Source organism: Thermobia domestica, chromosome 11 (genome assembly GCF_964235325.1).
Source record: "Thermobia domestica chromosome 11, izTheDome1.hap1.1, whole genome shotgun sequence".
NCBI lineage: Eukaryota > Metazoa > Arthropoda > Insecta > Zygentoma > Lepismatidae > Thermobia > Thermobia domestica.
This window is the reverse complement of record NC_137464.1, coordinates 85,748,510-85,771,663: the sequence shown is the minus strand read 5'-3', so window position 1 is coordinate 85,771,663 and position 23,154 is coordinate 85,748,510. Positions and strand designations below refer to the sequence as shown.

Genomic DNA, 23,154 nt, shown 5'->3' with positions numbered 1-23,154 from the left:
TATTTAATATTTCTTTGGGATATAGTGTTGTTGCTTGGAAGCGTTTCCTGATAATTTCGGAGGTGATATTTAGTAACTTTATCTGCAGGCAACTTTTCTTTGAAATTGTTAAGTTGTATTGGAAAACATTTAACATTTAGGAGTATTGAATTTCGTCGTGAGGAAACGACATTTATTTGATTTTCTTTTTTAAAAATTGATGATAACCATTTCGCATGTCATTTAAAAAACGGCACTATTTTCAGTAGTTACAGTTAGAATGGATGTTTGAAATGGAAACGTCTACTTAACATTTAGCGAAACTTGTTATGGTTCCCCCAATTTTATATCTTTTCTTTTTAAAAAAATCCCAGAGAAACAAATTACAAATAAGGTATTTATTATAATGCAGATCTTCACAGATAACATTGATGAGATAATTTAACGTTTAATAACCACCTTTTAGTTCCCATGACTATTATTATTATTATTATTATTATTATTATTATTATTATTATTATTATTATTATTATTATTATTATTATTATTATTATTATTATTATTAATATGGTTCACCGCACCGAGGAATTCCTAGAATTGAACCTGATCAAGCGTTACCCACTCGGACACCTCAGCACATACGCTACAGCAATGCATTGCTACTTCAAGCTTACTCTAGTTGTCCCGTATAGCGTAGTAGCTAACGCTCGTACCTTTGGTGCGAGCAATCCTGGGTTCGATTCACGGTGGGAACACTCGGTCGGAAAGATGTAACAGCTTTTTCAGGCCAGTATCCTGAGTTTTTTTCCTGGGTTTTCCTTATTCATTAGTGATGGATCGTACACGAATGAACTGACTCTTTTGAATAGCATATTCGTGTGAACCAGTAACGAACTAGTTCGTTCATTTTGTACTGCTCTTTCAAAGCAACTGACGTGACTCCAACACCGAAGACAGTTCCTTGCTTAGTAAATGTTCATCCTGGTTGTATTTCAAAGGATGTACAGACAGAAAAAAAAGAAAGATGAATATATTTCTGTATTTACGTCGTCAAATAAGAATGTGACTTATTTATTACTTAGGTAACTTACGTACTTACTTCATCTTATTAACCATCCTCAAGCTCTTTTCATGCTATCAACTAGGCCGCATGATTATTTTCATCTGTTTTCTCTTCTGCTACAGTTTCTTCCCTCCAAGGAGGTAGATTTTTTTTAACATTCGAACTTAATATAAGATTTGCTTGGCTTTTTTCCAGAAAATTTATCCCGGGAGAACAAAATCAAAATATAAGAGGAGGATGTGACCAGTGTTGAACAGGAGACGAGAAATATGAGAATTCTCGTCACGTTTTCGAGAAGAGAAATTTCTCCAGTCTCGTGGGCAACACTACTTCACCCAAGACTTCCTAAATGCTGTGTTATTTTTACATGATTCATAGTTTTATATAAACAATAAATTGACTCAAGTGATTGTAGAAAGATAATGAAGATAATTTATCAACGTTTAAAAACTACGCAAGTCATTATGCAATATATGTCAATAAAATATGATTTAATGTTGTTACATCCAGTGGTGTAACTAACGAGCCCGCCATGCTGAGCGACGTACTGCAAAAGGGGACCCACTTCAGTTTTTAAGGTTAACCTTATGATGTTGAGATGTTAAAGTCTATTTTTCAGGTTTCATATTATTAGGCCTACACAGTTTTTCCTCAATGTTGTTCTGTAGACTTCTAATGTTTTCAGATTGTTCCTTAGAAAGCCATTTAATTTACCGTGAACACTGTATAGAGACTGGAGTAATAAATAAAAGGATTTAATAATTTTTAATAATTGTCACCTGAGTGTACCAAAGTGCAAAAGAAACTGGCTTTTTCGGCATGGAGCTTTTTAAAATTAAAATCTGGCTTTTTAAACTTTTTTCTGACCTTATTCAAGTACCGCTTTTGTTTTTCTGTAGTCAATTAAAAGTTAAGAAAATGCATTTACAACATTCACTACTTCTAAGCCCTATATTCAGTCCGGACTGGCTTTGATTGCAGTTGCTGTCAACAGTTGTTCAGCACCAACTGGAATTGCAGTTGTTGTCAGCAACTGTATGTAACGCAACCTCCATATCCCAAGTGTTGTGTTGGTTGCCTAATCATTTATCAAGTATCTGGAAGTTATTTTCATATAGTGATTTGTTGGTTACCTAAATTCAATCTGGCAGACAAAAAAAAAAAAAGCTTTTTTTGTATGGAATCTTGTTTACAACTCTTCCTTCTTCAAAAAACATTTTGTCTTGAGCTTCAGAGACTTTATTTTACAAAATTAAATCTATAAGCGGCTATTTTGGAAATGCTATTACTTTAAAATTGTTATTCACAAAATTCCTTCTTCCTTTGCTGTTACACGTGCAATCGTGTCAGAATTTTTGGAATAAGGAACTTGTGGATAGCGTTTTAAGGTTCTCCCCCTTAAATTTTAACGACCTCAATAAAAGTTATGTACAGTTATAATAAAGTTCTAGTCAAGTCCTAAATTATAAATGACGATTTTGTTTCATGAAATCTGTTTCGTCTTCAGAACAGTTATTGCTACCACTATTAAACATTTTAATTTAAAAACAAAGACGTTGAATTTTAATCAAACAGGTCTATAAACAGTTTATTAGATCTAGAAAACCCACTGCACCCACCTATTTGCACTTTTTCTCTCTTATCGAATGATCGATTTTCTTTGATTCTCGAATGTTTACAGAATCATCCTCATCTACTAATTAAGTATCTTTTGAAGTAATAATGGGAAAACTAAGGTGGAACGATTTTTAAAGCCCTAAACTTTCTAGGCAAAAAAACACGGAGGAAAACTTCGTTTAAAAAATATCTGTTTTTTTTTTTCGAGCGCTTGCATCTCTACCTGACAGCGAATTACATTTTGCTTTCTTGCTTGATAAGATTGAGGACAAAATCAAGCTATCATCACACTATTATAATAATATGCAATTTTTGTATAATATGAGCAAGTAATGACTGATTAAATGGAACATCCAAGTTCCATGTTTCAGTTTAACATCCCGTGATTATGGTCTTTAGGCTAAGAAAGATGGATGATGAAGGCAAATGAATGATGATGGAAGAATTGGTGAAATAAAATTGTGGGATGAAACGGGATTACCATGAGAAAACCCACGGACACGATGTTGTCTACCACAAACTACTTGGTCGGGGATCGAACCAGGGACCCCACGAAAGACGAAGCAGTCCGTGTCCGCAACATCCTAGTTCCAACCTTTTCTTTTGCTGTATAAATTATATTGTCTTCATCTACGTGTGAAGACCTGTAGAAACACTGCTCCCCACCGGGAATAATTGATTTTATGAAATGCAAGTGACATGGAGTTTACTTTGGACATTATGCCAACTAAAGGTCATAGATCCCAGTAATACCCAGAAATAAGTAAAAATAAATAGATCGAAGTTACTGTAAAGGCGTTCAGAAAAGGTTCTTCACTCAAAATTGTATTATTTACTTACATATAGACTTTTGTTTTATATGCATACTTGAAAATTCTCTAAAGTTGTTGTTTATCGAATTTTTACTTCCCTTTTCAGCATCAAGGCTATATGACACGTAGACCAACAGTTTAAGCTGTAATATGAACCACCGTAACGGGTCCAATGTTTTATATTGCTCTTCCACCGGGAATCGAACCTGGAACTACCTGTACCAAAAGCATATGCAAAATTCTCAAATGTACAGAACAAGCAAAAAATAAAAACTTATGTGAACAACTAGGGTGACCATAACATTTTCAGTTGACAACGGGACAGGTTCCGTCTTTTTAAGAATCATGAAAACTGAGAAACAGGTCAGTGTGTAAAATAGTTCCTGCAACATCTAATACTTTTATATTGTATTATAATATACAGGGTGATAGGTAACTCCACCGACAAACTTTGGGAGGCGATTCCTTTATGAAATGAAAGAAAAAAGTTCCAATAAACATGGGCCAAAAATGCCTCCTCTCAGAGTTATGATCCATTGAAAATTCGAAAAATCATTTTTCAAAACTCCCTAACTTAGAAACTATAGGACCTATCCCAAGCGGTTTAAGGAATTACACAGGAACTGGTATACGCTCTATCTAAATATCGATGTTTCAGAATTCACCGGTACCAGCGAAACGAACGCACCACTAGTACTTAAAGGAGTATTCCTATACTTCAACTTGCTTTTTACAGTTCCTTTCACCGATAACGGAGGATGATAAAACATGGATATTTAGATAGAGAACATACTAGTTCCTGTGTAATTCTTTAAACCGCTTGGAATAGGCCCTATAGTTTTGAAAAATGATTTTTCGAATTTTCAATGGATCATAACTCTGAAAGGAGACAGTTTTCGGCCCATGTTTATTAGATCTTTTTCTTTCATTTCGTATCAGAAATCGCCTCCCAAAGTTTGTCGGTGGAGTTACCTATCACCCTGTATATATAAGCTATAAAATACAAACAGCATTTAACTTACAATATAGTAGGACATGATGCTGCCTGTATTTGCTCCTTTGCCCTAGCTTCAATCTTTGATATTACATTGTGTGAGAAGATGACTCTTGAACTGAAGAATGCCAGAAATATTTCTCAGAAAAAAAACTATCTTCTAGAGAATACCTTTATTCTTCACTATTCTTTCATAAAATCCACTGCAGTTCTATGTGAAGTTTACCTGTATCAGTAAGATTAATTTCATTGTTGCAACATGTAAGGAAGATTTTTCATTTGTCCATATGTTATTCATGATTGAAAAAACACGTTTGACAGGAGTGAATGTACCAGGCAGGCCAGGGGCGGATCCAGGACCGACTTCTGGGGGGGGCGGTGGGTTGTCATACTGCTACTTTTAAGGGCTCCAAACTTTGGGATGGGTTTTATTTATATATATAAAATAAGAAAGTTTCCTCTTCTGGGGGGGGGGCGATCGCACCGATCGCCCCCCCCTGGATCCGCCCCTGAGGCAGGCACAACACCATTTCGACTGCTTTCAATAGAATATCAAACTTTATATTTTCCTCTTCTAATTTACCATAAACTTCTACAAGGAGTAAAGGTACTTCTTTTGTTATTTACTTCTTTCACTTTATAAAACAGGACAAATACTACTTTTTTTCCTTTTACTAATGGGACGGCCGGGACACGAGACTAAAATGGGACTGTTTCGGTCAAAACGGGACGTATGGTCGACTTATCAACAAGGCGTATTGGTAAATAATAATGACTTGTCATGTATGAATGTTATGTAAAAATGTACCCTGATTGGATGCTGTAAACAAAACTGCTTACACACGCTAGTATAAAATGATTAATTTAATCAAAGAGTTTTACCTTTCAAACAGAGGTTTCGCATTTACCCACCATCGAAGATGTGACGACAATATAACATCAATGATTAATTTTAGTTCTGTTACCAAGAGCTAGCTGGAAGAATGAATTTAAGCTCCATTATTGATATTTAAAGAAATTACTAACAATCCTCGCTTATATTTGTAGAAAACAAAACGAAAACAAAAATTTTAACATTAAACTCTTGAAAATTTTCTATTTACACTGATTGGTTAAAATATAGAAATAATTTGGAAATAAAGTTGAAGTCAATAAATTATAATCACTTTAAGTTAGATTAAATAAATCTTATTCAATTAATGAAAAATATTAATTTAGAAATAAAAATAAAGCTTTTAGAAGTATAGAAAATGAAAAGATCAGTCATATAAGAAAGTATAAAAATCAGGAAAATATGATATGAGTCTGGTGGAACATCGAATTTCAAAAATTGGTAAATCTTTGTCAACCAAATTTTTAGAATTTCTTTTAGGAAGATAAAACGAGACTTTTTTGAAAATTATTAACATACAAAAGCCAGATTTCTGAAGTAGTTATTAAAAAAAAAATAAAAAAAACTGAAGTTGGAAAATATTTTGTAAAAATTTATCACAAGATACACCAAATATAAAATCTAGAAATTTTCGCAGATTACCTTAAAAGCAATAGATGATAACATTCCGAACATTAATAGAGATTATATTGGGTTAATGACTTTCACCAGAGTATTTATTTCTTCTGCTTCCATAAATAATAATAGAACTTACCTTCAAAAATTCTGAAGTTTAAAGCATGAAGAAATAAAGAAACTCTTTTCTGTAAAAGAATCAAACATTGTACTTCAATATTAAAAAAATACAACTCTAGAAATAGATGGAATAAGATATAATTACTCCAAAACCATTCGGATGCAGTGCTACATCTTCTACAGTATCATAATCAAATTTGATCAACTTTCTAACCCGAAAGGGGAAAACTGTCGATACAATTGTGAATTTTGGTTCAATTCCACTCATTCCTTGTGTCTTAAAAAGGATTCGGGTGAATTTGTGATGCTATTTCTTAAAAATAGTATAAGTTTTTCTCCTTAGTCGCGGCCTGTTCTCCACTATTACCACCACCAAACCATCACCAACTTGTAGTCGTGCCTCTTCTTCGAAAATATTTTGACCTTTTACTTCCTTCCAACTTTGGCAGTTGCAGAGCCCTTAATTTGTTGATGACCGCAACCGCTGCCTGTAGCTCTTTCTGTAAAGGTACCGTACTTTTTTTCCGTGGCTAATAGAAGGCAACGACCTGTTCGAACTTTTTCAAAGATCCAAAAAGTGTTCATCTATGTTAACTGTTTGATGCTGATCTTCCTACGATACGAATTCAATCGAATCAAATCTTAGATTAAATATATTATGGAATTCTTGGGTACCCATAACGTCCTTTGCTTCTTCCATATCATGTTAACCTCTATCACTGTCTATACGCTTGATGCTCTTCTGATCTTGCTCCACGTTACACGCGTAATGTTTTCTACTGAACAGCGGAAACATTGCTTGTTCCACACTGGACACGTATCTTTTGGGCTGAACTTTGCTGTGTCTTTTGCATGTCCTGTTTTCAACTACTGCAAGTAGACTGAGATGAACCTGATGAAAATGAGCTCGAAGATCTGTGTGATTATGATATATGTCTTTATTGTTTTTCCACCTCTATTCAGTTCACGTTTTGAGAAGGGTAGCTTTCGGTTTTAAAGAATGCCAACTGTGCTTCCGTCTACTCTACCACGTTGGCCATATCCAATGCCTGCCGACATGTGGTTAGCTTTTTTTTTTCTTTCTTAGCAGTGATCATGTGTTTTCGAGACGTTTCGTTACGAGTCCCAAATACGTCCGGCAAGTCATGTTAGAGTAAGCTCTTCAGAACCAAATGCTTTAGTTTTTTTTTTCTACGATTAACATAGACTGTACCACGGTCTGATTTCTTTCTTGTTTATTATTTTGGAAACGGAACCAAAATGTGCAAGCATCAACTCTTTATTTTTTTGAATTTCTTATCATAGAGCATATTTAATGCAAACAAATGATTTAGTTCCTCATATGGTTTAGGTCCTACTGAAAATAAATAAATACATAAATAAATAGACAAAAAATCTTTTCTATCTTATGGTACACCTATTGATATGCACATTTGGTGGAAACATTGCAAGTATTGCTATACGTTATAACCTCAACATCGAAAGGTTGTAGTAAGCCATGTTACTTCATCACTTCTTCTCACAATCTGGAAGAGTGAATTCACATTTAAATCGCACCAAATGTTGTTTCATGGGGCGAAATCAATTAACAAGTTCTATTTGTTAAGAATTAAGTAATTGAACATCTCAATGTAGCAGTAATTTACTTTAGTCAACTCTAATCAAATTCAATCTTGGCAGATTATAATAATGTTTTAACTTGTAGAACAAACCTCAAAATCTATCACATCAGCCTACACACCCGATTACTTTTGGGTACGAATGAGAGGATGTTAGAAGTGATGGGGGAGCAGAAGAAAACAATTTGAAATATTATTAGGAAGAGAGAGAGAAAATGGTTGGAACATTGGCTAACAAAGGAACTGTATCATGAGGACGTGCTAAAGGGTATGGTGGCAAGAAAGAGAGAGAGAGAGGACGAAGGAGACTACAATTAATGGACGATATCGAAACGGAGAAATCACACGTGAAGACGAAGAGGTTAGCAGAAGACCGTGGAGCATGGAAGCTTCTGCAGCAAGCGACCTGCCAACAATGGCAGAATACCTATGATGAAACCCCAAGGAGGACGAGACAGTGTTTCTTTTCCTGAGGAGGAGACAGTATTTACTTGAATAGTTAAGTAAATTTACGTGTTTTCTTCCTTCCTTGATTTCTTTATGCTCTTTCGCAAAGATAAAAGTGCTTTAAGGCTTAAATTTAACACTGTTTTTGCGACTTTTGGACGACTTTCGAAACTGAATTTAGTGACATTTTGCTAGTAGGAATTGGTAACAATGAATTCCGCTTTATTGGTCTTCAATTGTCAGTTTTACGTATTATCCGGCAGGCACTGTGAAGTGAATGTTAAAGGACGGCTATAGTGTTGAATTAAATGAATTAGTAAGTAAGGAATTGTAAGATATAGAGGCATAGAATTAAATTTTATAGAATGTATTATTATAATGTATGGATGAATTAGTTGAGTGTTAATCACTCCTGGTGGCATTTTAAGTGAAGTGATTGTCATGTCACCGTTTGTTTTGAAAAACTGGGTAGTCTTGCACATATAAAATCTCCAATGTTACTTACTTCACAAAATATAGCTGAGCGATCGAAGGGGGTTAGAAGCGCCACAGGGCTCGTTGTATTCTACATTTATCACAATTTAGACAAAAACAAGGTACTCGTTTCTGGAGCCATGAAGCGAATTGGGGGAGATTCTAAATGCCATCCATAAAACATTGAATAATTTATTAATTATGTCAAACATTATGTAGTTGTTCTGAGTAATTAGCAAGATCTTTTCATGCTATCCCATTTTATGTGGTATACTTATATTCATGAAATATGAACTCTTAGCTGCAAACACTGTTACTACCCTAGAAAGTGTTTCAGAGGGGGAATAGTTTCAGTTTAGAGGCAAATTAACTTTAAGAGGACTGAGTACAACCAGTGTGTACACTAATGACAAAAATTAAGTTGCGTAAGATACGAATTAATTTGAAAACACAAGTCAACTTGTGTTAGGAGGCCACTAAAGTACGAATGAGCTAAGTTAGGGCAGAAGCAAAGCAGGGGATCCCTAGCGATATTTAGGACGTATGTCCTTGGGAGCACATACCCATTGACAGTGGGTATGAACTTAAACGGGAATAGTAGGTAAACATTTATATGGTATAAAAACACATACTGTACTTCGCGAGAGTCAGGTTTGCGACGCTTTTATGATCACTTCGTACACTGACTTCAGGTTAAGTTCCAAAGTTGGTTATCCGTTTCTAGCAAAATTTTAAGATTTACCAGTAAGAAATATATAATTTGCTTGTTTGTGTGCTTGATAGTGTATAAAGAGAGCGAAAGTTCTGTTTATTTTCTTATATAAACGGCTCTAAACATGGAACTATTTGGCAAGTGGAGGGAACTACTTGGCAAAAGGTTATTTCCTAGTAAGATAGTGGGAATGTATTGGACATTTGTTTTGTAAACATGGCTTGTGGTAATCAGGAAAATCTATTACAAGTAAAAGTCATGGCTTAATAAACCTAGAAATAAATCTTAGAAAATGCGGTAAGTAAATAACTGTAAAGAAAAGTGGAGAAAGTTATACTTTTCAGTGTAATGGTAAGTAACATAACCAACATGGCGGCAAGGTTCAAGAACACTCTCCCCCTTCCCATTTAGGTGTAATGAAGACAGAAAACAAAGTGACCTGCGGGGCTCTAATCCGTCTTCACTCGCTGACTTTCGCTCGGGAATACTGTGTATTAAATATTAAACTTAGGTAAAAAAGGAACCAATTATTATACTTTTTTCCCCAAAAAAACTAGGCGGACGACCAACTTCGGAATTAATTTTTCCTTCACATACCACTTCACTTCATCACGTCTTCCTTATCGAAATATTTTGCATTTCATATGTGAGAGGTTCCTTGAAATCGTAACATTTTATCGTTTCCATTGTCATGTAATTCGAACTTCTGCCTCTATTTTCTCTGACGTTTTATTACCAGATCACTGCGTTCCGGCATTCTCGTGCATTGTTTTCGAACAATATCATCATAGCCAGTAAGTTACTTCAGACCGCTTACTGGTGCGAGTCGGACGCTTTTGGACACCTTTCGAATACTTCGATCATAGGGATAACGATCTAGAGCACTGCTTGGTATGGCTTTCGTTTTTAGCAGTTGTGTTGGGATGGAACGTTACGACATCACAAATATTTTCCCCAATTACCATAGATCTTGATGAGAAGAACACAATGGTATAATACAAATTTGCGGTCCGACTGTCGGAACTGCAGATAATTGCAGTTGTAATGGGCATTTACCTTCACTTGAGAAGCTTTGTGAGAGAGCATCAAAAATATTTTTCACAGTGTAGGTCAAGTTAGGAACAGTACTCGTAATAATTGTTGAAGAATTATAGTTCTTTCACTATTTTCCTTCCTGTTGTTCACCAAAAGATTTGCCTGGCCGACAAGACAATATTCGACTTAGGATAGATAAAGTCTAAGATAACGCTATAAGTAATTGTTGAAAAATTGATTCTTTCATGATTTGAGTATAGATACAACGTTCAGACATATGCGATAAAACTTGACGGTTGTAGAACATAGGTCCTCCATAAAGGTTAGTAGCTAGGTTGGTTCCTTTCTGTACCGAAGTTCAATATTTAATTCACATGATAGTTTTGCCGAGCGAGCGTTAGCGAGTGAAGGCGGGTTAGAGCCCCGCAGGGCACGTTGTTTTCAGTTTTTATTACAGCTTAATGGGAAGTGGACCTGTGTTCCCGTTAAAACCATAGTGCGAAAAATAGAAATCAACCTGTGCTAAGTGGGAACTGTAAAGTACGAATGCTATCTAACCAAAAATGAAATTAAATCTTCCATTTTAACGTCCCAGGATTATGCCCTTTAGGTTGAGGAAGAATATGATTAAAGCAACCGAATGATGATGAAAGAATTGATGGAATGAGAGTGGGAGGAAACGGGAATACCCTCAGTAAAACCCACAAACACGATGTTGTTCACCATAAACTTAGCTTGGCCGGAATCGAATCAGAGACTCCATGCACCGGAGGTAAGCGCTATACCACTGAGCCACCATGTGTATCTAACCGAATCAGGGCAGGGCAAAGCCGGTGGGTCCTCGTGATAGCTCATGAGTGCGTCTGAAGAGAACTGGTGCGTCAACGAAGGTAGTGAAAACATGTGGGATTTTGCAGTAATACCAATTTCTATAGCGCTTGTAATGGTCTGAGACTAGATATACCACACTTGTAAAGTTTCTAAAGTTGAGATACTTGCAATCATTTGAAAAGTATTATAGCATCAAATATGTTTTACATAGTCATTATAGATCTCGATGAGAGGAAACAATCGTATAAAAAATTTCCGACCCGATTTCCCGAACTTTAATAGTCACAGTTTTACAGTAAGTTCACTGACGCTTAAGAAGCAATTATTTGAAGTTCCGATAGTCGGATCTCGAAAATTTTTATACCATTGTATTCTTCTCATAGAGATCTATAATAGATCTTTTTAGGTGGTAACTTTTTAATTGCTTTCTTATACCGTACTCTTCATTCGACACTTTATCTATCACGAAATAGTTGCTTAGTTCCATATGTTTTTCTTCTGGAGCGTTGTAGAATGATATGTTTTTTATCATATACTGATTTAAAATAATTTGTAAAACCATCAGCATTTACCGTAGTTTTGTGTTCAGTGTATTATCATTTAACGTCATGCTACCATTTTCAATATTATTACTCTGCTGTTTAAATTTTATATAAGACCAGAAAGATTTTTGCATTCTTCTTAACCTCAATTTCGCTTTTTCTAATATAATGTTCGTACGCCTTACTAATGATTTTCTTTGTATCCCTCCTCATCTCCTTATGCAAATTTTTATTACGTTCTGAGTCTTTGATGTGTTTCCTATCATATTCTCTTAATTTTAACGTGTTTATTATGTCCATTGTAAACCGGCACGGATTCATTTTTGCATACCTCATTTTCGCATTTTAGGTACTGTATCAATGGTTATTTTGTTTATTATCAGATAAAATTCATTAGTTGCATTATCAACATTATTAAATTTTGTAAACCCGACCAGGTAACATCTCGAATTGACTGATATAGTTTTTAAAAATCAACTTTCTGGAAGTTGAATACAATTTTTATTTCATTTGTTGTAGATAATTTTGTCCTTAATACGGAAATAGGGACATTCCATGTCAAATCAACAAGTTTTCAGACTTGACCATCTCAGATTTTTGTAAAAATTGATGTACAGGTTTATTACAGTGGGAGATGAAAAAATCCCAAATATTACCTCCCCCCCCCCTGAAAGTGTCTCCATATAGGGTGTTCAAAAGTGTCAAAAAAATTGCATTTTTTCAGTTACAGTGATTATTAAAAATTGTCATAAAATGGTTAATATGTGCACTAGAGACGTGAAACAAACACCATTGGAAAGCTTAAAGATTGGTCTACAAGTTGTACTATATTGAAAAACCTGTAAAATAAAAAATAACACTTCAAAAATTCAAATTAAGATTTGAATTTTGAAGTTCGCGTAGAAATATCCCTCTGAATTTGTTCAAAATTGTTCAGATTGTAGTCTCGTATGTGTACTAAAACATCATAAAGTTGTATTTTGGGCACTCAATGGGATCCGATTCAAAATTCAACATAAACCAAGCATTGCACGATATTGACCATGTGAATATCTGGGTTCAGATCGATAACCATTTGCCTGGAGTTATTTACCTGCAGCATCCAAGGAATGTATATTCAATTTCATTTGTTTCTTGATATATTCATTTGAATTTACACAATTGTCTACTTTTTGAGTTATTTAGAGAGGTATTACGTTTCCAAACAGTACTCAATACAAGTCATTATTCTTGTTAGTCAGTATGGATGTGTCTGAATTTATATTGGCTACATTGATGCATGTTATTTTCATTCCTTTGTTTCAGGATTGCTGTCACAGATATGTGGAAGTGAATAATTGAAATAGGAAAAAGAATTTATTGACTAATTGTTTGTGCTAAAAGTGTGTGAAGTGATTATGAGCAGTGTCACTGTGTTTCATAACACATTTGATACAAATATTTTGAAAGGGAGAAAAATATATCCCTCCCTTTCATAATATGTTCTGTAATAGCAATCCTGGAACAAAGGAATGAAAATAACATCAAGAAACAAATGAAATTGAATATAAATTCCTTTGATACTGTGGATAAATAGCTCCGGGCAAATGGTTGTCGATCTGAACCCATATATTCACATGGTCAATATCGTGCAATGCTTGGTTATGTTGAATTTTGAATCAGATCCCATTGAGTGCCCAAAATGCAACTTTGTGGTGTTTTAGACAACACAGACAACTACAATCCGGACAATTTTGAACAAATTCAGAGGGACATTTCTATGCGAAATTCGATTTGAATCTTTGAAGTGTTATTTTTTATTGTACAGGTTTTTTCAATATAGTACAACTTGTAGATCAATCTTTAAGCTTTCCAATGGTGTTTGTTTCACGTCTCTAGTGCACATATTAACCATTTTATGACAATTTTTAATAATCACTGTAACTGAAAAAATGCCATTTTTTTGGCATTTTGAACACCCTGTATGGGGACACTTTCAGGAGGAGAGAGGTAATACTTGGAATTATTTTCATCTCCCACTGTAATAACGCTATGCACCAATTTTTACAAAAATCTAAGATCGTCAGGTCAGATTTTGCCATTTCATTGGTTGATTTCACATAGAATGTCCCAATAGTGATTTCGAGTGCAGCGTGATGTTTATCTTCATGTATAATTGGTAGTTCACTTCTTTGTACGTCAATGCCATTTAATATATTACTAAACAATAAATCTAAAGTTCTACAAAAATAGTTTTTTTATATATATATATATATATTATTTAAATTATGAAGATTTTGGAGGCTGAAAAAATTAACTAATGAGCGGTAGCATTTACCACCGTTCAAGAAATTATAGTCTGTACCAGTAACTAGTGGTAGATTAAAGTCTCCATCCACTAATATGTTATTTTCTTGAGATAATTAATTTTCTTCAAATATTTGAAATAAATTCAGATAATGATTTAGGCATGAACCGGGGGCGAAGTATACAGTTACAGTATAAAAAGCTTTACCGTGTGCAAATACCTTAACGCACAAATTCTCAAGGTCATTATGTATCTCAATATTAGTCCCTGCAAATTCGTGTTTAATTGCTGTGAGTAATCCACCACTTTGTTTATTTCGTCTACCCTTCCTATACACTTTATAATTGTAGTCAAACATTTCTGAGTCGACAGTGTCTGGTTTAAGCCAAGTTTCTGTTACTGTCATTATATCATAATCACATTGAGCAGTATTGGGATATAAATCATTTGTTTTTTGTCCTTAATCCTCTAACATTTTGATAGTAGATATTCGACATACTTCTTTGAGCACCAACTGCCAGTTTCTACGTAATTTACAAAAAAGAAAACTGATTTACGACAATGCGATTACATCTTTTAATGTTTTTAACTGTACCAGAGAATCACCTTGACTTCTTCAAAAGAATATTTGCGCTATATTTATCTACCCATAAGAAGCCATAACTTTTCTCACATTTTCAAATATTTTTCTACCGTATGCAGTTAAGCTGTGGTTAATGTAGACAATACATTCATTGATATAGATAGCCTAATTGATTTATACTTAAATTTCTTTTTACTTTCCTTTTAACTAAAAGTTTCTTTATCTTCTCTTCTTACAAATTTGACAATAATACCACTCTCTGATGCGAACATTCCTTAAGCCTATGACAAATATCAAGGTAGTCAAGTTTAATCTTAATATCTAACACCCTACACCCTTTTTACAATTTCGTATGTATCTTCGTTCTGTTTTTTCTCGGAATACCATATATTTCAATAGAACTTCTTCGTACTGTTCAGTTTCATCCCTTTCTAACTGAGCTTCATTTAATTGTTTTATTAAGAAACATATTTTCTTCCTTTAATTGTTCTATTGTTTTCATACATTCACTTATGGTTTCGGATTGATTCTTAATTATGTTCATGTTCATAGTTTCGTCGAGTTTTCCATGCGCAGTTTAACGATGTACCTAGTTCCTGTTCTCTTTTAGTATTACTTTTTTTTTTTTTTAAGAAATCACCTATTTCTTTCGTTAAGCTTTGTAATGACACACGTATTTCCGCGAGAGTTGGTTACTCTGCCGATTACGCACCACCATGACTGGTACGTCTTGACTTTTGGCATGCATGCCAAAACCACAATTGTTTTTCATTTTTTTTAATAGTCAACATCAGATTCTTATAGTTGAACATATTTTTTTTTCATGCCAGTAATTTAAATAAGCTCCGCACTGTATTTTACTTAAAGTTTCCTGTCGTGGGACAGGTTTCTGACACTCTCCACAACTCATTTCGATTTCAGGTTCTTCGATGTATCGAAAGAGTTGTAAGAGTAAAGTGAGTTGACAACTCGTAGGTCTCGCTAGGTTTGTTTACATTTAGTCACAGTCAAATATTTAATATAAAAGTAAATATTCTTCATATATATTAATAGTTACTTATTTATTCGATTCTACATTCTAAAGTTATGGTTTATTTCGCATTTTTCCGACAATTTTCGACTGACTGTAGCGCCGAAAGGAGGCATTTTCTGCATCCAGGTGTGACTATAATACTTCTTATTTTATTTTAGTGTCAGGAATCAGCATCCGGATGATTTTAGTATTATTTCCAAACAACCTATATATAATGAAGCCATAATCAGTCAGTCCTTGAATGCCTGGTTCTCTAATTTGCAGATTTCTATATATCCTTTTGAAGCGTAAAGCAAATAAATGGCACAACGTACCCCTCATTCACTGATATAGTGACTCCACCGGGATGTTAGGTAAACGTATTAGAACCTATCTTCGTGTAGTACATGTTATGAGACGAAACATTTTTATAAATATGTGCTATATTGGTATTTACAGAACTATTTACTTATGATGTCATTATTCTTTTCTAATCATTAGGTGATAGTTTACGAGAATGAAGACGAGATTCAGTACGTACGATTTAGTATGCAGCATTACAGAACTGCAGAGGTAAGGGAAACATAATTTTTCGTTTTCTGATAGTTCTTATATTATACATAAAGAAAGATGATTGTAAATACCCTTGTGCTTCTAAATCCTCTAACATCAATCATCAGTGTTTTACTGAGATTTTTCAAGTAGATTTAAAAATATCAGTAACAAACAAATCAAAGAATTTAGCCTTTTTCTTTCTCCATAAAACAATAAATAGAATCAGTTGGGCAAGCATTCTGTATTCCTGGTTTTCTGAGTTTCCAACAATTGGAATGTAGGTTTTTTATCAAACTGTGTCCAAGACAAAACCCAGAATGCATGAGAAGAAAGAGATCCTAGGATCAGCGCCTAAATTTTCAGTTGACTTTCAGCATTGAAGAGGACGTAATATTCAAGTTGATGATAGACATATTTTCACAGCCTCGTTCATTTTTGAGAAGAAAATGCTTCGATCTTGAAGCAATATCAAAATGATTCACACGAGAACTTATTCTCAATTTAATACATTTAAATTAAAAGAGAAATAAAAAGAAGCTTATAACTAACGAGAGCTCTTATAAGAAACGAGGAGCAATAACTAACATATACTCCGGTGATCGGGTCAGTACACGCATATTGTCGATTGGCGGGAGCTGGGGTCGAACCGAGGACCCCACGTACATGAAATGAGCGCTCTACCACTGAGCCAATGCGACCTCATCCACCTGAGGTATTCTTTATAGTAGAATATGCGTTTTCCAAACACAATAGAAGTTGATATAGTCCAGTGGTCTGATTGGCTGAGCACCACCTGAAAAGAGTAATGGTTAACACACTGGCACTGTAAGCCGGAGAACCGGATTTAAATCCTGCATTCCTTAATTAAGGAGATGCTCCAAGATGTTATCTCTGAAAGGGGCAAAGAAGTGTAGCATTTATTGTGTTTGTATGCTGTAAGTGCTTACTAGAAGTTACTTTGAAGTGTATCACACCTTGCTGTTCTGAGAAAGCAAATGCTCAAAGGTGTTCTCTTCTGAGAGGAACTTATGTTCGATTTCCGGTGAGGACACTCGGTTGAAAAAGTGTAAAAGCTCTTTTAGGTCAGCCATCCTGAATGAGATTTTCCCGGGTTTTCCTCATAAACACCAGGCAAATGTCAGAATGATGCTCACATAATAGTCCCATACCGCTTCCCAATTCCCCTCGCATTTTGTAATCCTAAGCAAAGGAACTTTTTTTTTTAACTCTTTGTATGTGATGTTAGTTCATTGTATATTATTTGAATTCACATCTGTAGAGAGTCTGTTATGAATCAAAATCGAATACTTATACAAATTAATGATATATGAAATTGCGTTTATTCCCGTATTTCAAAAATAAAACGAAGTCAAAGCTAATGTGGGAGTATTGCCAAATTCACGTGTAAATCGTAAGATAAATCCTATAATTTAAGGAACTCGTTACGCCGTAAACAACAGAACGCGAAGCAACTATTTCACTCTGATACGACAAAGAGACTGTTGCAGGGTATTCTGTGATGGATACGGTGAATATGACATACTTCCGGCACAATTTGTTTCCTGTGAATTCCGAAGAATTGTTTAACATAAGAACTTTATAATAAAAGATAGAGTGACGGCTTGGTGACTGATTCGTCCTGTAGTCTGGTGTGTGTTGTTTCTGTAGTATAGTTAAATGGTGACATCAATGAGAGCAGGTCAAACATGGTAACTGCGAATAGGGCCTGTATTCTTTACAAATATGAAATAGAAACTAGAAATGAAAAAAAAAGGGGGGGGGGGGCTTTTAGGGCGAAGATGGTACGGCGAATCAAAGGTGGTGGGCGAATACTTCTGTAAATTAGGTATGTTAGCTTTCATGGTAGGTATATTTAACAACCCAAACCTTTAATGACTCAGTAGTAGAGCTTCGACTTATATTGCGAAAGATCAGTTTCATCTTAGGTCAGTTGAGCTTGTTTTTGACAGCATGTTCCGATTCTCCCATTTTTCTCATCAGATTCATTCCATCAATTCTTTCATAATCATTTATGTGATTTTGTTTATTTATGTATTTTTATTCTGTATTTCATTGTTACAAATATCAAGGAACTAAAAAGCAAGCTACCAATTCTGTGTTTAGATATTTGAATGGAAAAGTTTATGATCAGCATTGTTTTGAACATTTGAATATTTGCATTTTGTTTTCAGGTTTATTGGTATGCGTGTTGCTCAGGTGTATGACATAGATCACAAAACGTACTTATTTAAACTACAGAAGACTGAAGAGAAAGCTGTTATACTGTTGGAATCCGGAAACCGAATCCATAGCACAGCCTTCGAGTGGCCAAAAAATGTAGCTCCATCTGGATTTTCGATGAAGGTTTGTTACTTTTTGTTTGTGCTAATAACAGTGTTTGTAATAAAAATAAAAATATTGAATGGTTTATTCTCAAATTATACAGCCAGCGTAAAAAATATACTCCTTTTGATACACCAAACAGCTCGTAGCTTATCGTACAATCTTGCCTTGAAGAATATTCATCGAATACTAGTCCTCTCTTTCAAGTTATCTGTGCTAACACTAGACCTATAATGTATTTTGAATATTTGAAAAATATACTTCTAGAGAAGTTTAATGTTTTATCCTAAAGTGTACATTTCAGTTAGCTGCAAATCTGAATACTAGGTGATCTAAAGAAGAATGAGGCGACATACTTAAGTAAGCTCGTTTTTTTTATTTATTTTCTTTTTTTTATGTGGGTGGACATTACTTTTGGAAAATGGATCAGTTGTAGTTGCTATAGCCGAAAGCCGTATTCCCAAATGTTGTCCCCCATCATGACTCCACTACAGGTTCTGACGGTGTCAGTCAACAGTAAATTTGCAGTTTGTCCATTTTCAAGTGCAATAGTCATCCTAGTACAGATTTCTTCTGAAGACCGTGCGTCGTCAGTCAACGATTATTCATACCATCCTCATTATTCAACCTTAATAGTAGTATGACAGAGGCTAACAGTATAAGTTGTGCTTGCTGGTTTCGTTCTATAGGAGCGTATGTGTGTTCAGCTCCAGCGTCGTCGTGTAACACTACAGAGGTTGACTTATTTATATTGAGCCGAAGTCAATTTGCAACTGCACCACGCATGCGCAATTCATCGCCGTGAGATTACTACGAGGCAAGCAACAATATCTCGTTAGTCACGCAGTAGATCAATGTGGTCGAACGCAATCGGATGCCACTGAAACTGAGAACAGTTTCTGGGAGGGGTTTATTATGGCCCTTCCCGACGCTAAGTTCACGGCGTTGCGCTTCGTAGAAATGTGTCAAGTGCGTAATTCTCGTGTAGGTCGTGCCACTGTGAATTGTATTATACGGAAATATGCGGCACAGAGCCCTGGGCGCACCACACCAACGCGAGCAGGCAGAACAGTTTCTCAAAACGGTTCATGATTGTAGCCGATAATCTCGTACAGAGCAAACTGCGTCTTTCAAACGATGGAGTGAAATGTCAAAATCAATGCTGCGTACTACCAAATTCATATCCTGACTGAAATGTACCAGCATTGTTATCCTAGCATTGTATGGACAAGACATGAACGAGGTTGTACCAAGACAAAGCATCTAGCCACACTACGAAAACATTGCTGGAATTCTATCGCCGTATGGAACAGGAAACTGGAATTTCGGCAATTCGTTTCTCAGACATCGCTATCAAAAACCCAGATGTCAGCGCAATGGCCTATTGTGCTTTCGGTCTCCTCAAGCGACGCCTATCTCATCGTCGAGTCCACACCGTCTCCGTCGAGTAGAAATGTAAAGAGGACTTGGATGCAATACCCATGGGCCATCTGCGACGCAGTTGGGAACTCGTATGCAGGGCAGTAGTCAGTAGCGGTGGTCTGCAGATCGAACAAAACCGGTGGTGGAGAGCTAAATGGTACATTCGAATGTAAGTGAATCAACCCCTGTAAGAGTATTCCAAATTGCGATCATTTCGGTACAGCATTGTGCCTCTCGCAGGCAAACGAACAGCTTTAGTTTCTGCTCTAATAAGACATGTCGAGTACAAAAATTCCGGCTTAGTCAGACTGCTGCATGCTGTATTTGTCTCACAACTGTTCTTAGAACCATTGTGTAACAATCCTAGGAAGCAGGTAGTAGATACTGTTTAGTTTTTTTATTTATTTATTTTTTATTTATTTATTTATTTATTTATTTATTTTTTACAATCCCTGCACTCTTCTCTTAAGTGGAAGTAAAACAAACAGGAGTGAATATTATTTAGCTGCTTCTCTTTATATGGCCTTGTACGCTTGCCTTAAGTGGAAATAAATTAATCGAAAGTTCATATTTGTTTGGCTGATATTTAGAATCAAAATATTCAAATTGCTGATACTTTATCTTATACTTCATCTGATACTTGAAGGCTGTTGATTTGCTTATACTTCATCTGATACTTTAAGGCTGTTGATTTGCTTATACTTCATCTGATACTTTAAGGCTGTTGATTTGCTTATACTTCATCTGATACTTTAAGGCTGTTGATTTGATTTTACGTTCGCACAAATACCATAAAAATTAAGATAATACAAAAAAGAAATTTACAGCATAACTTTTAGTACTTAAATAGAACATGAATGACTTGTTAGCCAATATTTGTTAATCGGGTCTAGTGTAAATGCAGATAAACTGAATTTCATGATTACAAGTTTACTACGTTAATATATATATTATGTCAGCTTCCATTACTTTTTCTTTTTTCAAAGATTCCATCTACACCTACTACCTAATGCCGCTCGATTCTTGTTACACTCAGCCATTTCACTGGATCCATAGACTGTTTTTTCTTTCCCATTTAGTTAGTTTGTAACTTTTTTTTTTTTAAAGAAAATATTAATTTCAGATCCGTCCATTTTTTGCTTTCCATGATAACGTGATGTATCAAAAGTAGCAAGTATTCTCAAGATATTAGTCATTTTTGCGTCATTGTGCGTAAATCAGTTGCAGTTTTAGACACTTTTCAAAAATGAGGAATTCCTTGTAAATCTCTGGCTTTTTCTGGATTATAAAATTCTTTAAATATTTAAATGTTACCTTATAACCCCTTTACTTTCAGTAATCTGAACATCCTTAGCCAGTAGCATTGGGATGTATATAGAAAACATCGTAATTGATGTTTAACGAATAATAATTTGAAGTTACCATTGTCTTGCTTTTGTTCTCTAAAGGATTTAAAAATTATATTCTTGCATGCAGTTTGGTTTAAGGTATTTACTCTTAAGGTGTCAACCAGAACCTCATAATTGAAATCTAAAGGATGAAAATATTTATTTATTATAATTATTATACTTAAAGCAGAAATAAAGACAAGAAAAGTAGAATTTTGTATACGGTTAGCTTTTAGGATGTTGCCTCGTAATGTCTCAGCTTATGTATAGAGTACTCATTGCCTGATGGAGGACTTGTTAGAAGACACTGTGTATAAAACACAAAGATACATCACTGGGAAGCCCGGGTTCGATTCCCGACGGGAGCTCATGTGGTTCGGATTCCATGTTAATCAGTAGGTCCACGTCTCATATAGCCTTGCTGCTGAGCGGGACGGTAAACTCAAAAGATCAACAAAGATACAGCACGACCACTGTATTTTTTTCTGCATAGAATAACAACCTATGCTACGACGATGAGTTAATATTTGATAACTTAAAATATTATGTCGGAAATCGACCCTGGAACAAATGAAACAAATTATTTACGATAAAAGTCATTTGAAGATACCATAAATTAATGTGATGAAATGCGTATGAATGAAATTCCTTCTTGTGCAAAAAGAAAAAAACATGTATGAATTAATGATTTGTGTTTCTGCATTCTGAACATCAAAAATGCAGCATCAAGATATGATGATGTAGCAATCACAAATGTGACAGACGGATATCTTAAGATATAAATGCAAAATGATTACACTTGCCGTTCTGTGCGATACCATGGGCATCCATAACTGCTGGAACACAACGAAGAATAGAAATAAGACCTTGGGTGTTCTCCTGATACATGCCAAGCCATGCTTCTGCGACATAATGCCAGAGCTTCTCAGCAGTAGTTGGGGGAAGCTGTCGGTGTGCAAGGCGTTGTCCTATCATGGATATAAGTATTCAGCCTGTAAATATTCAGGTGAACGCTCTGGCCAAGAAAGCAGTGGAACATCATTTAAATACAGGAAGTATAGGACATTAAGTTCCACATATTGTCACGCCTTATCGTGTTGGAAGATAGCTTCAGCCAGGACTAACAGTAAAGGGACCTCAGTTGCTGTGATACGCTAGACACAGATCCGGTTTTAAAGCAGCAGACAGAAACGAGATCAGTCTGAAATGACAATATCGTGCCATTTGGCTCTTCATGCACGGCATTCTAGCATCATTTCAGTTGCATATCCATATTCTGTGCAGTGAAAGGGAGTCGAAACTGAGCGCCGTGCAAAAATGCCTTTACCCCCCCCAGACAACGTCGAACTTGACGCCAATAATGTTCGGGATGTGGCTGCATGAACCCCATAACCATGCACAAAAGAACTCTGCCGTCTCGGTTCGAGGTATAGCGCAACCATTGGAATCCTGTACGTTGTGTGTTGTCACCCTGGAGTTATCTGTTTCATATTCGCATCACTGAGGCTTCATTCCATACGAACATCAATTTCGTGGAAGGATAATCTGCAGTCGCATAAGACATGATTCTTCTCGCTATCAAAGACGGAAAGGTGCTGGAATTGCTGTCACATTGAACGACAAGTTATTGTCCCACCATCCAGACACATTCATTTCATGGTAAACTGGACAATTAGTAAACCATGTATTTAATCTGCATCCTGTTGTTATATTCTAGGCTGACAAACGTAGTGTAGTCGCGGAACTGAACTGGTAATTATTTTCCTGTCCTCTCTGCATTCCGTAAATGTGGAGTCAATCAGATAACTCCTT

The 23,154-nt window shown here is 35.3% G+C and overlaps 1 protein-coding gene across 3 annotated transcripts in view; it reads left to right on the top strand.

The window, feature by feature from the left end:
* Positions 1-7,984: 7,984 nt before the first annotated feature.
* The window catches only part of Clbn (Nuclear export mediator factor NEMF homolog Clbn), a 64,133-nt gene continuing 48,963 nt past the window's right edge, over positions 7,985-23,154 (top strand). Inside the window, exons 1-3 of one of the 3 annotated variants that reach the window (XM_081730739.1) lie at positions 7,985-8,209; positions 16,136-16,207; positions 18,382-18,553. In XM_081730739.1, coding sequence (XP_081586865.1) covers positions 16,152-16,207; positions 18,382-18,553 — 228 coding nt within the window. In that variant the 5' untranslated portion in view covers positions 7,985-8,209; positions 16,136-16,151. Of the gene's footprint in view, positions 8,210-8,349; positions 8,475-16,135; positions 16,208-18,381; positions 18,554-23,154 lie in introns of those variants that run through there. The other 2 variants (XM_081730740.1, XM_081730738.1) reach the window with 2 other exon arrangements.